The 16881-nt window shown below is 39.2% G+C and overlaps 1 protein-coding gene and 1 pseudogene across 8 annotated transcripts in view; both read left to right on the top strand.

The window, feature by feature from the left end:
• The window catches only part of HECTD4 (HECT domain E3 ubiquitin protein ligase 4), a 195166-nt gene that overhangs the window by 72114 nt on the left and 106171 nt on the right, over window positions 1-16881 (top strand). For 6 of the 7 annotated variants that reach the window (XM_082353642.1, XM_082353640.1, XM_082353641.1 and 3 more), the window contains exons 8-10: window positions 6953-7145; window positions 11403-11561; window positions 16328-16441. In XM_082353642.1, the coding sequence (XP_082209768.1) occupies window positions 6953-7145; window positions 11403-11561; window positions 16328-16441 (466 nt within the window). Of the gene's footprint in view, window positions 1-3420; window positions 4012-6952; window positions 7146-11402; window positions 11562-16327; window positions 16442-16881 lie in introns of those variants that run through there. The other variant, XM_082353643.1, reaches the window with a different exon arrangement.
• Window positions 13498-16331, top strand: LOC309610632 (large ribosomal subunit protein eL36 pseudogene; annotated as a pseudogene). Its single transcript has one exon. The product of its transcript is annotated as a large ribosomal subunit protein eL36 pseudogene (transcript).

Here is a 16881-nt window from a genome sequence, read left to right as displayed (position 1 = left end):
AAAACTATAAGACACTGATGAAAGAAATTAAAGATGATACAAATAGATGGAGATATACCATGTTCTTGGATTGGAAGAATCAGCATTGTGAAAATGACTCTACTACCCAAAGCAATCTACAGATTCAATGCAATCCCTATCAAACTACCACTGGCATTTTTCACAGAACTAGAACAAAAAACTGCACAATTTGTATGGAAACACAAAAGACCCCAAATAGCCAAAGCAATCTTGAGAAAGAAAAACGGAGCTGGAGGAATCAGGCTCCCTGACTTCAGACTACACCACAAAGCTACAGTAATCAAGACAGTATGGTACTGGCACAAAAACAGAAATACAGATCAATGGAACAGGATAGAAAGCCCAGAGATAAACCCACGCACCTATGGTCATCTTATCTTTGATAAAGTAGGCAAGAATATACAGTGGAGAAAAGACAGCCTCTTCAATAAGTGGTGCTGGGAAAACTGGACAGCTACATGTAAAAGAATGAAATTAGAACACTCCCAGACACCATATACAAAAATAAACTCAAAATGGATTAAAGACCTAAATGTAAGGCCAGACACTATAAAACTCTTAGAGGAAAACATAGGCCGAACACTCTATGACATAAATCACAGCAAGATCCTTTTTGACCCAGCCCCTAGAGAAATGGAAATAAAAACAAAAATAAACAAATGGGACCTAATGAAACTTCAAAGCTTTTGCCCAGCAAAGGAAACCATAAAGAAGACGAAAAGACAACCCTCAGAATGGGAGAAAATATTTGCAAGTGAAGCAACTGACAAAGGATTAATCTCCAAAACATAGAAGCAGCTCATGCAGCTCCATATCAGAAAAACAAACAACCCAATCCAAAAATGGGCAGAAGACCTAAACAGACATTTTTCCAAAGAAAATATACAGATTGCCAACAAACACATGAAAGAATGTTCAACATCATTAATCATTAGAGAAATGCAAATCAAAACTACAATGAGATATCATCTGACACCGGTCAGAATGGCCATCATCAAAAAATCTACAAACAATAAATGCTGGAGAGGGTGTGGAGAAAAGGGAACCCTCTTGCACTGTTGGTGGGAATGTAAATTGATACAGCCACTATGGAGAACAGTATGGAGGTTCCTTAAAAAACTAAAAATAGAACTACCATACGACCCAGCAATCCCACTACTGGGCATATACCCTGAGAAAACCATAATTCAAAAAGAGTCATGTAAGCAACCTAGCCAGGACATGGAAGCAACCTAAGTGTCCATCAACAGATGAATGGATAAAGAAGATGTGGCACATATATACAATGGAATATCACTCAGCCATAAAAAGAAACGAAATTGAGTTATTTGTAGTGAGGTGGATGGACCTAGAGTCTGTCATACAGAGTGAGGTAAGTCAGAAAGAGAAAAAGAAATACCGCATGCTAAAACATATATATGGAATCTAAAAAAAAAAAAAAAAAGGTCGTGAAGAACCTAGGGGCAAGACAGGAATAAAGACACAGACTTACTAGAGAATGGACTTGAGGATACGGGGAGGGGGAAGGGTAAGCTGGGACAAAGTGAGAGAGTGGCATGGACATATATACGCTACCAAACGTAAAAGAGATAGCTAGTGGGAAGCAGCCGCATAGCACAGGGAGATCAGCTCGGTGCTTTGTGACCACCTAGAGGGATGGGATAGGGAGGGTGGGAGGGAGGGAGATGCAAGAGGGAAGAGATATGGGGACATATGTATATGTATAACTGATTCACTTTGTTACAAAGCAGAAACTAACACACCATTGTAAAGCAATTATACTTGAATGAAGATGTTAAAAAAAACCCCAAAAAAACAAAACAAGAAAAAAACAAACCAAAAAAAGTTGAATTTGTTGGGAATAAAATTTACTAAAGAAATTGTGTGGTGAGCCAATATGCTGCTTAAAAACAAAAAAAAAGATAATATAGTTACAAAACTCAAATGGTACAAAAGTCTCTCACCTACCCTGCCTCAAGTCCAATTTCCCTCCCCAGAGGCAAGTAATGTTAACATTTTCCTCTGTATCCTTCCAGAGGTAATGCGAGAACATAAGAACAAATATACACGTATGTTTTTGTTTTTCTGTTTTTACATGAATGGTGATTTGTTATTCACATTCTTCTGCACCTTGCTCCAGTGGAGTGATGAGAGGGTTGAGTGATGAGTGGTGAAGTTGGAGAGGTAGCCAGGGCCACTTCTTGCAAATACCAGGGCCTTGCAAGGTATTTGGATTTTATCGCAGGTGACATGGGAAGCTCTTGGAGAGTTTTGAGCAGGATGTGGTTTTAAAAGTTCATTGTAGCTTTTGGGTCAAGAATAGACTAAAGCAAGATTTAAAGATTCTTAGAGAGACTAAACAGCTATAGAAGGGACCATATATTTTATAATCACAAAAAATATTAAAAACATTTTTGGAAGCTTGAACACCACCAGTGTTCTTCCATTGTGTCATTTTTCATGAAAATCAGCTGAATTTGATCTACACACTAGCTCGGATTGAGGGAGAACTAAAGGATTGAAGGATTACCTAAACTGAATAGGTCAGAGTAGGATCCAACAAACTATACTTGTCTCTCAAAATGATTTCTTATTAACTCAGAATGAAATTAGATAACTAATTGTTATATAAGGTAAACTATAGAAATATGGTCTTAAGCTGTAATTAATACTGAAACTATTATTAATATAAAACAACCTCTAACATTTGGGTCATAGAATTTCTCTGACTTGGGGTATCTGCTGCTGCTCAACAAACCACCCCCAAAACTAAGTGACTTCAAGCAACAGTGAATTAAAGGTTAACGGGACTCAGCTGGGTGATTCTTCACCACATGGTGAAGCTGAGGTCACACCCACAGCTTCACTCAACTTGGAGCTTGACTGGGCCTATAACATTCAAGTTGGCTTCTTCCAGAGTCTCTCTCCACTTGATGTCAGTAATCTAGGTTGAGCCTGTTGACAGCACAGAGGCTGGCTTTCAGATGGGAGCTTTTCAAGATGACAAGTGCTTATCAAGCTTCTGCTTGCATCATGCTTTCTAATGGCCAAGCCCAGACTCTATGTAGGAGGGGACTAAAGAAGGGCATGAATGTTAGGACACATCATTCACCAGGGCCACCAATGTGATAGTCCACCACTTGTAGTCACAGGCTTTTTGAAGCCCTAAGGCACTTAGAATTCTGGCCTTTAAGATTATAGAATAACTGAGGCATGGAATCTTCCTGCCTGATTTGGTTACCTGTACACTGGACACATCCCTGCTTGAGAATCTTCTATGACTCTCTTTTACCTTTTCAGGGCACATGTTTTACATCTTCACTTCTATTTTGCTCTGAGAGTTCTTCCTGCCCCCATGTGCTTTGTATAAACTGCTGTTGTTGTCTTGTTTATGTCTCTTCCTAAACATAGTCAGTATAGTAACGGACACACGAGGTCCCTCTCCCCCTTCACCTGATGGGTTTATTATTTCCTTTAAATTATGATCTGGCTGACTGAGATGCCCTTCATTCATCCTGTGTTAATCCAGTGCCTTGTCTGAGTAGCAGGGTAATAAGCCTTTGTTTTCAAGGTGCTTACGTTAGAGTGTGGGGAATGAGTAAGAAAGGAAACAACAAGAACAAAATAATTTCAGCAAGTGATAAATGCTGGGGAGAAAATAAAACAGGATAATGCGATAGAGAGTGAGGGGGCATGCAGGTGGGGAGCCGCTCCAGTTTGCCTGGCAGATAGGGCCATTCTGAGGAAGGACATTTGAACTGAGACGAGAATGATGAGAAGCAGCCATCCATCCTGCCAGAGAGGGCAACCAGCCATCCCCCTTGGCCTGGGCCTGAGAGATTTCTTGGGACATAGGACTTTCAGTGCTAAAACCAGGACAGTCTCGGGCAAACCAGAACTAGTCCAGTCCAGGAAGAGGGATCAGCAAGTACAGGCCTAGCGTACAGACATTTTGGAGGGGCGACAGAAGGCAGTGCGGCTGAAAGTGTGGTGAGAAAGGGGGAGCAGAGGCAGGCCATCCGGGGAGGTCAGTGGATGTTGGACCCCATGGACCTTACCAGTAGGTTGGATTTTATTATAAGTGTGTTGGGAAGCTGCTGCAGGGTTTCAGACAGGGAAGGAGATGGTTTTATTTACATTTGTAAATAAATCATTGGCTGGTGTGTGGAGAGTAAAGCATATGGGGTCAAAGTGGAAACAGGGAGACCAGTTGAGAGGCTGGATGGTCATTGGGTTTGAGGTGGTGGCTTGGGCCAGGAAGGGAGCCAGAGGGAAGCTTCTCATCGTTACTAACTCTGTGCTGCTTCTTACTCCTCCCAGGCTCTTCCCCTCCTTTCTAAATCAGTAGTAGCTTCTTCATTCCAAAGAGCTTCTCAGCTAAGTACAGAGGTCCCCAGATTTACCACTTGGGCACCAAAGCCCAGTCCTCCTTGCTTCTCACAGACGCTTTATCAGGCTTTCTTTTCAGTATTTTCAAAGTACTTGAACACAATGATATAATTTTTTTTCTTAAGTTATCTGTTGTTTTTCTCATAGGGCTAGACTGGGTAATGCTTTTGAATGCCAAGTGATTGATTTTTATCTGGATGCCTTTGAAGGGTCATATTTAGAGTTGTGCAGCATAACTAGAGCTATACTTGGTAAAGGGTAATTTAGCTGGGGGGGGGGAGGTAAAATGACGTGGTAAGATGTGGACGTGTTAAATTTTAGGCGACAGCAGGCTGCTCCAGTCGACATGCTGGGGAGTGGGAGGCAGTTGGAGAAGCGGCACTAGATCTCAGTAGCAAGGCTGGGTCTGTATATAGAAACGTGCGAGCCACCTCGGAGAGGTGGGATTGGATTTGGGCCAGGGCACCGATTTGTTTACTCAGCAAAGCTTCAAGTATTTACTGCGTGCCTCTGAGTGCTAGAAATGTTATGGTGAAAAAGGCAGGCAGGGTCCCGGCTCTTGGGGAGCCAATATTCAGTTGGGGTGGGGAAGGTAGAAGGTCAAACAATAAATGAATTAATGAGTAAGATAATTTCAGAGAATGGTAAATGCTGTGCAGATAAAACTGGGTGCTGTGCTCTGGCTTGTGGGGGGTGGGTGGGTGGGTGGGTGGAGGAGATTCCTCTTTAGATTGGTAATCATAGAAGGCCTCTTCGAGGCGGTGACATTTTACCTGAGACCCGAATGATGGGAAGGAACCAGCCACACATAGAAGGATCTAGGGACAGAGGGTTCCAGGCAGAGGTCTTAGACACCAGAGGCTGGGTCTAACTCTAAGCAAACTCCCATTTAGGTAAGTGGAGATGGGAACCAGCAAATAAGAGGAGAACAAGGAGGGCAGGAACTATCTTGGCTTTGCTCATTAGAAGAGTCCCTTACACATAGGTAAGTGTTCATGTTAAAAAGAAACAAACTGGGATTGTGTTCTACCACCGAGACTGAGGAAGGACAACCTTAAGAGTTCTGGCAACCGTGGCACAACCTACACGGAAGTCAAAAAAAAGGTTGATTTTGGTTTTAGGTTACTCTCGGCCCATCAAGAATGTCCACTTGTTAGAGGGAGCTGAGTTAAGTAGCTGCAAAGTGTTAAAAAGCAGAGGGGAGGAAATAGAAACAGCATTTCAAGCTCTCTAAGAAACTCATTCCCTTACCATTTGTGAATGTCTTGTAAAAGCCTCCCCCCACCAGGTCCAGCCCCTCCGGGAACCGTGCCTGGCTGTGCTCCTCAATTTGCTCTCTTTCTCTTGCCTCTTCTCTGTTACCACCCTTTCACTTTGGACTCTTTTTTGCTTTTTTATTTGCTTCTGGAAGCCTTGCCGCTTTATACTCCTGTTCTCTCTTATCTCTAGTCCTGCCCACCTTTGCTAGTGGCATCTGTTTCTGAGACTGCAGCCAGACCCAGGAGTCTGGGTCTGGAGGGGGCAGTGGGTACAGAGGCTGCATGAGATATATTTGAGACATTTGGCACTGAGTGGGAGTGGAGAATTGGGATGGTATTGCAATGGGCCACCAAGGTTTTGTTTAAGATCTCGGAGGCCTGTGAATATTTGACACCAGGAAATCAGAGAGGGAGACCTTGAGCGTGAAGGGGCAGATGGGAGATAACTGAGGGAGCAGTTAGAGAGGAGGCAGAGTGCTTCTTCCTTAAATAACATGAGGTGAAGTGCTTCTTCCTCTGGATTAAGAGGAAAGGAATAAATGAGGCTGGATACAAAGATTCTTGAGTGGGAAGAGAGATGAGTGGGAGCAGCTTATAGTAAGTGGTCTGGATCTTTTTAGCAATAAAGAAAGCCAGGTGGTCTGCTTAAAGCCAAGCTCAAAATTTGGTGAAGGAATTTTGGAATCACCACTCCAGAGATTTTGCTGGGGAATAATCAAGTGATGAAGGAAGAACTGCCAAGTACCAGCAAGGATCCAGCTTAAACTGGCATATATTTTTAGCAGACAAAGTCTGCCTTTCTCCACAATTGCTCTGCCAATACCCGAGCAGCTGGGGTTAGTGTTGACTGCTGTTAATACAGAGTTTGGATTTTAGCCACTAATTATATTTCAAGAAGACATTATCCTCATGGTTGTACTTAATGGTAAATCAAGATCTGATTGATTTGTTTTCCTCTCATCTTACTTGTACCTGTCAGAAGTTTGTAATTAGTGAGAGCTGCCTGTGGAATTCAATATAAGGAATTTTAATCAACAGCCTTTCATAGAACCTATTAAACTTAGCTCATTACTTTTAAAATCTGGGCTATTATGAAAAATGAAAGCTCTCAAACTTCTTGTAGGCTTCCTTTTGTTCTCAGTTTCTGTAGATTACCTACTCAGGTACAATTTTGGGAAATGTTTTTGAGTAACCAGATGACAATAATACACTTCTCAAGTAGAAATTTGCTAAATGAATGGAAACAGATATCATTTAAGGACCTCTTTTTCTTTAAATATTAGGTTGAAAATGGTGTATTTGTAGCCAACCCGCTTCAGGAACGCACAATCCTAATGAGAAAAGAGGGCGAGTCTGCAAAAAGCATTAATGAGATGCTTCTGAGCAGACTTTCACGCTACCGAGCCTCGCCTTCCGCAACGCTGGCTGCCCTCACCGGCTCCACCATCTCCAACACCCTGAAAGAGGACCAAGCAGGTAGGCTGCCCGTCGTTTTTCATATGTTTACCTTGTACAGCTCCATTCAGCTATATATATTTTAAGACCTTATTTTTTAGAACAGTTTTAGGTTCGTAGCAAAATTAAAGGAAGGTACAGATTTCTCGTCTACCTCCTGCCCCCACACATGCACAGCCTCCCTTATTATCAACATCCCCACCAGAGTGGTCCATTTGTTACAGCTGATGAACCCACCCTGACACATCATAATCACCCAGAGTCCATAGTTCACCTTAGGGTTCACTCTTGGTCTTGTACATTCTGTGGGTTTGGACAAATGCATAATGACATATGAGCATTATTATGGCATCATATACAGTGCTTTTATTGCCTTAAAAATCCTCTGTGCTCTACCTGTTCATCCCTCCCCACCCCCCAAGCCCTGGCCACCACTGATCTTTTTATTGTCTTCATAGTTTTGCCTTTTTCAGAATGTCATGTAATTGGATTTATACAGAATGTAGCCTTTTCATATTGGCTTCTTTCACTTAGTAATATGCTTTTAAGATTCCTCCATGCCTTTTCATGGCTTGATACATTCAGCTTGTGATTAGTGCATGCTGCCTGTGGAATTCAGGCAATACTTGTTATTGAGCACTTACAGTGTGCCATACAAAGCACTTTGCTTTACATAGTTCACCGTTTTTAATGTCCTTCCAGTCATTTTTCATTTTTTAAAATTCCAAGCTAATACATACTGTTGGCTGTGGATATGAATTAGCATGACTCTGTAATAATTCAAAGCAGCTCTGTGTTTAATTGTAAATACCTTATCATTACTGTTAGTATAAACTGTTTTCACGTTTAGCAACTGCTTCACATTTAGCATCATCTTCACTAAATACATTCTTTTTTTTTTAACATCTTTATTGGAATATAATTGTTTTACAATGTAGTGTTAGTTTCTGCTGTATAACAAAGTGAATCAGCTATATGTATACATATATCCCCATATCCCCTCCCTCTTGCATCTCCCTCCCACCCTCCCTATCCCACCCCTCTAGGTCACAAAGCACCGAACTGATCTCCCTGTGCTGTGCAGCTGCTTCCCACTAGCTATCTATTTTACATTTGGTAGTGTATATATGTCAATGCCACTCTCACACTTCGTCCCAGCTTACCCTTTCCCCCTCCCCCGTGTCCTCAAGTCCATTCTCTATGTCTGCGTCTTTATTCCTGTCCTGCCCCTAGGTTCATCAGAACCTTTTTTTTTTTTTTTTTAGAACCATTTTTTTTTGACTCCATATATATGTGTTAGCATACGGTATTTGTGTTTCTCTTTCTGACTTACTTCACTCTGTATGAATGACAGACTCTAGGTCCATCCACCTCACTACAAACAGTTCAATTTTATTTCTTTTTATGGCCGAGTAATATTCCATTGTATATATGTGCCACATCTTCTTTATCCATTCATCTGTTGCTGGACACTTAGGTTGCTTCCATGTCCTGGCTATTGTAAATAGTGCTGCAAGGAACATTGTGGTACATGTCTCTTTTTGAATTATGGTTTTCTCAGGGTATATGCCCAGTAATGGGATTGCTAGGTCATATGGTAGTCCTATTTTTAGTTTTTCTAAATACATTCTTGACCAAGAAAATAAGAGGCAAACCTTCCACAACAGAGGTTGCTTTTTCTGGAATTTGGCATTTAGTGTTTGCACTTTAATATTTGAAAATAGATAGTATGTTTACAGAGTTTGAAAGTGAAAACAATATAAAAGGTGTATGCAGAGAAATCTTACTCTCGCGTCCTTGTATATTCAGTACTTGCTCCACCCTACCCCCTATAGGTAGCTCTATTTATTAGTTTTTGTTTATCCTGGCAGTTTTTTTATGCAAAGAGAAATTAAATTAATTTAGAAAGACAAATTTATGTATTTTTATTGTCCTTCTTTTCTCAATAAAAGGTAGCCTTCTAAACACACTGTTCTGTACTTTTAAAGCAGGAATTCTTAACGGGGATAAGCCTTTCAGGGGTTCATAAACATGCTCTCCCAAAGTTTTAAATAACATATGTATCATCATAATTTTTATCAGATTTTCAAGGTCATTTATGACCCCCCCAAAGTCAAGAACCATTATTCTTGAGGAGTTTTCATATTACATACCAACTATATGAATTTATAACAAATCATGACCTGTAGTAAAAGATCAGGCTAGAAAAAGAGCCATGTATAGAAAAATGTATCTGAATTAATATATGTTTAATGAATTTAATGCAGTTTTATGCTTTAATCCTTTTATATATTGAAATGTTAGGAAGAGAAAATATTTGTGATTAATTCATTGTGAGACTATCAAATTTTAAATACTTATTAGTCCATATTAGAATTTAAGGATAGTATTTACTTCCACAGGTCTCTATTGTATCAAATATAAGTAGGGAATTTATTAATAGTTGTTATAACTTGGGTATGTGGATAATTTGAATTATAGGACATACTTTGTAGAGGACAGTCCTATTACCTAAATAAACATTTTCCTGACAAGCTGAAGGCTTGATCTGGGTTTGTCCCTTGGGAGAAAATTGAATACTAGCCTGCACAATAGAAATACTAAAGGAATGTTTGTTACATAAGAAAACATGGGTGATATCAGAAAGTGGACTCAGAAGGCAAGGGTATATTTAGAATCCTGTGAAAACTGGTATCTGTACTCTAAACATGTGATTTCACTCATACTTTTATGCACATTCTCTATGTATTCATTTAACCTGAGGTTGCTACATAAAAATTCACCAGTTATAGGCTAAGTGAACTTTTGACAATTAATTCAGCATTCAGAGGGTCTAGGATTTTTTATTCTGTGATAAACTAATACCTATTACCATGTTAATAAGAATATGTGTATTAAAAACATCTTGGTGAAAACCACGATTGTGTGGTTATGCTCTTTGTGTGGTTATGCTCACAAAGTTGCTAGTTTTTCAGTCGTTGCCCCTTTTGGGTTTCTTACTTATGGAAATTTATGCTACTGGATTTATGTCCTAAATGAAGAATATACTTGTTGGTGGCTTGGAATTTTAAAAAATGGAGCTTTTTAGAACCACAGGCATTCAAAGCAAATGACAGATTAGGTTTCACTTGTCTCATTTTTCTAATCTAAACCATCTAAAGATAGTTTTATGTCTATGTAGGCAGTCATATTTTATACCTTGACAGCTTCCTAGGTAAAACACTCTGACTTTCTGTTGCCATCGTCAATCTTCACTGGACTAATATATAGAAAATCGTTAAATTCACCCTACATTTTCAGATCTGCCAGTGAGTAAGGGAAATAAACGTACACTTTATACCTCTTGATTAGATACAATAATTATTTTCCTAATGATAGTTTATGTCACTGACCCTAAAAAAAAGAAAATACATCATGGGTTATAAATTCTGCAGACATAAAATTATTTTGTGATAGACATTGTGAAAGCTTTTATTAACTAGTTATGGGTTGAAATTTCTGGTAGATTCCATGTTCAGAGCTGTTTATAATGAATGTAATATCACAAACCTGTTAACAATTTGTTCTATATAAAATGAAAAGATCTCTACTGGAGCACAGTTTCCTAGGGGGAAACATAAACAGTAGGATTCTTCTTTTATTTTGAGATTTAGTCCACGTGAGGGTTCATTCTTTTGAAAGATTTTTATTTTATCTATTTATTTATTTATTTATTTTATTTTAACATCTTTATTGGAGTATAATTGCTGTACAATGGTGTGTTAGTTCCTGCGTTATAACAAAGTGAATCAGTCATACATATACATATATCCCCATATCTCTTCCCTCTTGCGTCTCCCTCCCACCCCTCTAGGTGGTCACAAAGCACTGAGCTGATCTCCCTGTGCTATGTGGCTGCTTCCCACTAGCTATCGATTTTACATTTGGTGGTGTATATATATGTCCATACCACTCTCTCACTTCGTCCCAGCTTACCCTTCCCCCTCCCCATGTCCTCAAGTCCATTGAAAGATTTTTAAAGGGCATAAGGACATATTGAATACTGGGAACACCTTTGAGAAATGTTCAGATCATGTAACCAGGAGGCTTGGGACCAGGCTGTGGAGACAGAAGATCATTATTTTTCCCTTAGCTTATTATTTCTTGCTCTATTTTTTGAGTCTGAGTATATTCTTGTTAGAATTGGGGGCCCCTTCGTTATACTCTAATTTGGTTTGGTAATCAAATTAATCTGTGTGTCAACTATTTCTGCTCACCATTTTCATTCCTTTTTACCAGCGAATACTAGCTGTGGGCTTCCTCTAAAAATGCTTCGGAAGACGCCCATTTACACCTGTGGTACATACTTGGTGATGCTGGTCCCACCTCCAGGGGGATCAGGCAGCTCTGCTACCCGGTCTCTTTTTGGTGGAACAAGTGGTTTGTCGTCTTTAAAAAGTAAGTGAAATTTATTTGTGGCTCTTTTCCCAATTTGTCCCTAACTTTGAAATTTAAGGTTTTTCCTAATAGTGATTTTACACTTGCTCTGTTTACAGATGCTCTTTGATAACAAAAAACCTTATCAGTATAGTTATAGGCTAGGAGGAATTAAAAATAGAATTTTTGAAGGTGGTATAATAGTACACTTCTGAAAACTATTGTCCTGTAAAATTACTAGAAATAATAATGAGGTCAGGAAGATTTAAGGAAATAAAATAATCTGTTGCCACTTTATTTACTGACACCGAAAGAACTCTACCCACTGGAGAGCTATGAAAATAAGTCTGTGAAATACCTCCATTTTAGGACACATAAAAATGTATATGATACAAAATAATATATGCAAAAATTCATTAATGTTAGGTGTACATATATATATTTTTTATGTATTTCTTTTTTTTTTTAACATCTTTATTGGAGTATAATTGCTTTACAATGTTGTGTTAGTTTCTGCTGTATAACAAAGTGATCAGCTATATATATGCTGCCGCATAGCACAGGGAGATCAGCTCGGTGCTTTGTGACCACCTAGAGGGGTGGGATAGGGAGGATGGGAGGGAGATGCAAGAGGGAAGGGATATGGGGATATAAGTGTACATATATTTTTATAAAAGAGGGAGGCATACTATAGTAATTAAAGCAATGTGATTTTGGCTTCAGAGTGGACAAATAGTTAAATTGAAAATAATATAGGGCTTCCCTGGTGGTGCAGTGGTTAAGAATCCGCCTGCCAATGTAGGGGACACAGGTTCAAGCCCTGGTCCGGGATGATCCCACATGCCGCGGAGCACCTAAGCCCGTGCGCCACAACTACTGAGCCTGTGCTCTAAAGCCTGTGAGCCACAACTACTAAGCCTGTGTGCCACAACTACTGAAACCCATGTGCCTAGAGCCCATGCTTCATAACAAGAGAAGCCACCACAATGAGAAGCCTGCGCACTGCAACGAAGAGTAGCCCCTGCTCTCCGCAACCAGAGAAAAGCCTTCGGGCAGCAACAAAGACCCAACTCAGCCAAAAAATAAATAAATAAATAAAATAAAAATAAATCAATTTAAAAAAAAAGAAAATAATATAGAATAAAAAAATGTTCCTTTTACATTGCCATTTTCTGTCTTTCTTACCTTAGGGACATCATTTAACCCCTCTGAGCCTCAGTTTTCCCATCTGTAAAAAATAAAAGGCTAATAGTATCTCACACCATTGTTTGGTGATCATATGCAATAAAGTATGTTAGAGTATTTCTAAAAACAAAAACAAACCCAAAATATTCCTTTTATATATGGTAACACCTTTTTTTTAACATTCCTTTTTTCCTTAAAATTTGTTTAGGCACATAAAATTAAAATGTTTTAAAATCAATTTACTTATTTTCATTTCCCAAAATTTCATATTCTGTCTTTTTAAAATAATTTACGTACAGTAATTCCATTGAAGGATTATATTTCATATTTAGATGTTTAAAAAAGCATTTCTTACCCAAACTTTAACCTGCAGATATAAATTTAACCTCAGCAGCTTAAATAAAACCATTTATCTAGTATCAACTTAACTTTTAGGCCATTTCAAGTAGTTGCACGTGTTTGGGATTTAGATACTCATAACAACTCCAAAACTCTTTTGTCTTTACTTTTTAAAAATTAATTTATTTAAATATTTATTTTCTTTATTTGGTTGCACCAGGTCTTGGTTACAGCAGGCGTGCTCCTTAGTTGCAGCTTGCAGGCTCCTTAGTTGCCGCTGGCTGGCTCCTTAGTTGCAGCCAGCAGGATCTTTAGTTGCGGCCAGTGGGCTCCTTGGTTGTGGTTCGCCGGGTCCTTAGTTGCGGCACGTGGGGTCCTTAGTTGCGGCAGGCGGGCTCCTTAGTTGTGGCTCGCAGGCTTCTGAGTTGCAGCTCGCCAGCTCCTTAGTTGTGGCATGCGAATTCTTAGTTGCAACATGCATACGGCATCTAGTTCCCTGACCGGGGATTGAACCCGGGCCCCCTGCATTGGGAGCACGGAGTCTTAACCACTGCACCACCAGGGAAGTCCTCTCTTTTGCTTTTAGAATTAAATGGTTTAGACTTTTTCTCAACAGCCTGTTTTCTCTAACATGTGACCAGGATGCCCCCTTTAGCCCTCGGGTAAATGATGTAAATTTACTACTCTCTTTAAAAAAAAAATAAATTACAGCTTTATTGAGTTGTAACTTACATACCATAAAATTTACCCCTTTAAAGTATACAGTTCAGTGGTTTTTAATATATTCACAGTTGTCCAACAATCACCACAATCTAATTCTAGAACATTTACATCACTCCAAAAAGATACCCCATACCCATTAGCAATCACTCCCTTTATCCCCCCTTTTCCCCAGCCCCTGGCATCCACCAATCTACTTTCTGACTCTATGGATTTACCTATTCTGGACTTTTCAAATTTATGGAATTATACAATATATGTGCTTTTGTGACTGGCTTTTTTTTTTTTTTTTTTTTTAAAAGCATAATGTTTCCAAGGTGCATCCATGTTGTAGCACAAATCATTACTTCATTTCTTTTTATGGCCAAATCATACTTGATTGTATGAATATAACCCATTGACATTTGAGTGGTTTCTGCTTTTTGACTGTTTTGAATAATGCTGCTCTGAACATTCATGTACAAGTTTTTGCGTAGACATGTTGTCATTTCTCTTGGGTATATGTGTAGGAGTAGAATTCTGGGTCATGTGGTACCTGTATGTTTAAGCTTCAGAGGGACTGCTAAACTGTTTTCCAGAATGGCTGTACCATTTTAGAGTCTCATTAGCAACGGCTCCAATTTTTCCACATCCTCTCTGACATTTGTTATTTTCTTTTTGTTTTTTTAATAGCTGTACTCCATAGTGGGTATGAAGTGGTATCTCATTGTGGGTTTGATTTGCATTTCCCTAACAACTAATGATGTTGAACATCTTTTCTTGTGCTGATTGGCCATTTGTATATGTTCTTTGGAGAAATATCTATTCAAATCCTTTGTCCATTTTAAAATTGGGTTATTTGTCTTTGTATTGACCATTAATCATCTGAAACTCTTTTTTAGTATCCTTGGCATGGTTTTTTCCACTCAACTGAAATTAGCCCCATTTGATTAAAACAGGCCTTCACGGTGCCATTTTTTTCATGAGGATATAGCTTACCCAGTGATTCTATTTTAGACCAACAAATAAATAAATGCTTAAATTTCTTCTATGTCCTATTCCACACTGGTCACTGTGGTGGCTACTCAGTGAGTGGGAAAAGTGGTGCTTGCCTTGAGGATCTCATAGTCTGGTTGGGAGAAACGATGCAGGTGTGTGAAACAACTAGAAAATGATATACAATGCTGTATCACTGCCTGAACCATGGGGAGCAGATGTAAGTGCTGCAGAATCAGAGGAAGAAAGGGTCATTGTTGAGTGGGGTAGAGGGGAGAGACTTCATGAAGTTTTGAGTTTAAGTCATGAAAAATGGCTATTATTCATATAAGTGGCCACATAGGGGAAAGGCATATGCATGGTAAATACAATGAAAAAGAGATCTGGAGAAGACCATTTTGTTGGTGTGCAGGACAGAACAATAGAAAATAGAAAAGAAACAAAGAGTACAGTTTAGATTATAGCTCAAGTCAGGCGTGATGAGAATCTGGATTACTAGGGTGATGGGAATAAGAAAAAGGAACTTGAGAGACAGTGCTAGAATTTTCTGTTGGAAAGTGGGGAAGAAAGTTATATCAATAATAGCAGCTAGGCCCTTCTGCCATGGCAGCCATTGAAGAGCAGCTGCCATGGCTCCTTGCTGCCCCATGGCCGTGGGCCTCAACAAGGGCCACCAGGTGACCAAGAACATGAGCAAGCTGAGGCATAGCCCTGCAAGATGTGATCCAAAAGGTGTGTGGCTTTGCCCCTTAGGAGCTGCATGCCATGGAGCGGCATGCCAGGGTCTCCAAGAACAAGCAGGCCCTCAAGTTCATCCAGAAAAGGGTGGGGACATACATCTGTGCCAAGAGGAAGAAAGAGGAGCTGAGGAGTGTCCTGGCCGCCATGAGGAAAGCAGCAGCCACAATAAAACCTTTTCAGGAAAAAAAAAAAAAAAAAAAAAGCGGATCCTTGATACATTTTAACTCATTTAATCTTCACAATAACTGTATAAAGTAGGTAACTTTTACTATCTGCACTTTACACATGGGGAAACTGAGAGGTTCAGTAAATTTCCCAGGGTCACACAGAAGTGGTAGAGCTGGAATTCAAATTCAGAATCCTAAAGCTCATGCTTGTCATCACTACACTTCCTTGTGTTAAGGGAAAAAGGCTGAAGTGTTTCCAAGTTTTAGAGCCAGGGCTTGGAAGGATAGCAACTAAACATCCACTAACCTGTTTTGAGCACCAAATATATGTAAAGTATTTCTTGTAAATATTGTTACCTTGTGATGTTAATAATCATAACCCCTCTTGCAATTACCCTTTTGACAATCTATCTTGAAAAAAACCTGTATGTGAAAGTTGCCATTTAAAAAACACTCTCAAAAATATGGTTCACTGTATTGGAAAAGGCTTTATGACAGTTTTCTTTTCGTGGTCTTAATGTGTGTCTTTTGTCTCCTCATTGTTACCACCAATAGACAAGCAAAAAAGATGTGATTTTTATAAAGTCTTGCTAAGAGGCTAAAGTTTAAGCTAACCATCATCTTAAGGCTTATTAAACAGCTTAATATTTGTTTCTGAAGTCCTAGCTTCTAGCTTGGTGTATAATATTTCGGATGGTCAATTCACAAGTCGTGCCGATCTCATAGATGCTGCTGGAAGCTCATTGGGGCGTGGTGCTCTTGTACCAGGATTGGGTAAGAAATAAATGCCCACATTTATTTTCCTTGGAAAATTCAAAATTTAAGCAATTTCTCTTAAAAAATCTTGCTAATTCTCTATGGTATTCTAGTTTCCTTGAAAGAATTTTTTTATGCTACTCTTTAATTGTGAGGATTAATATAAGAAATTGTCATATGTGAAATTTTTCTGCATAAATTACTATTGAAGATACTGTCCATTAGGTTGTGTAATGTTGTCTATAACAAATTCTTCTTAAAGTTCATGCCATAAAAAGATTTCTTTCCCCTGAGGGATTAGTATACTTCTTATTGTTAGAAAATGAGCATTATGTTAGCGCATTGGATTTTCTCTTTGCCTTGGCACCTAGGAGCTCATATCTAAGTTTTGGGCTCAGTTACTAAGGCTTTTACTGTGTGTTAATGTTAATTAGTCTTGTAGTACCTGGGTTTTACTG

The sequence above is a fragment of the Balaenoptera borealis genome, assembly GCF_965194805.1.
Source record: "Balaenoptera borealis genome assembly, chromosome: 14".
NCBI classification, from domain to species: Eukaryota; Metazoa; Chordata; class Mammalia; order Artiodactyla; family Balaenopteridae; genus Balaenoptera; species Balaenoptera borealis.
This window is presented reverse-complemented; position numbering and strand designations above follow the sequence as displayed.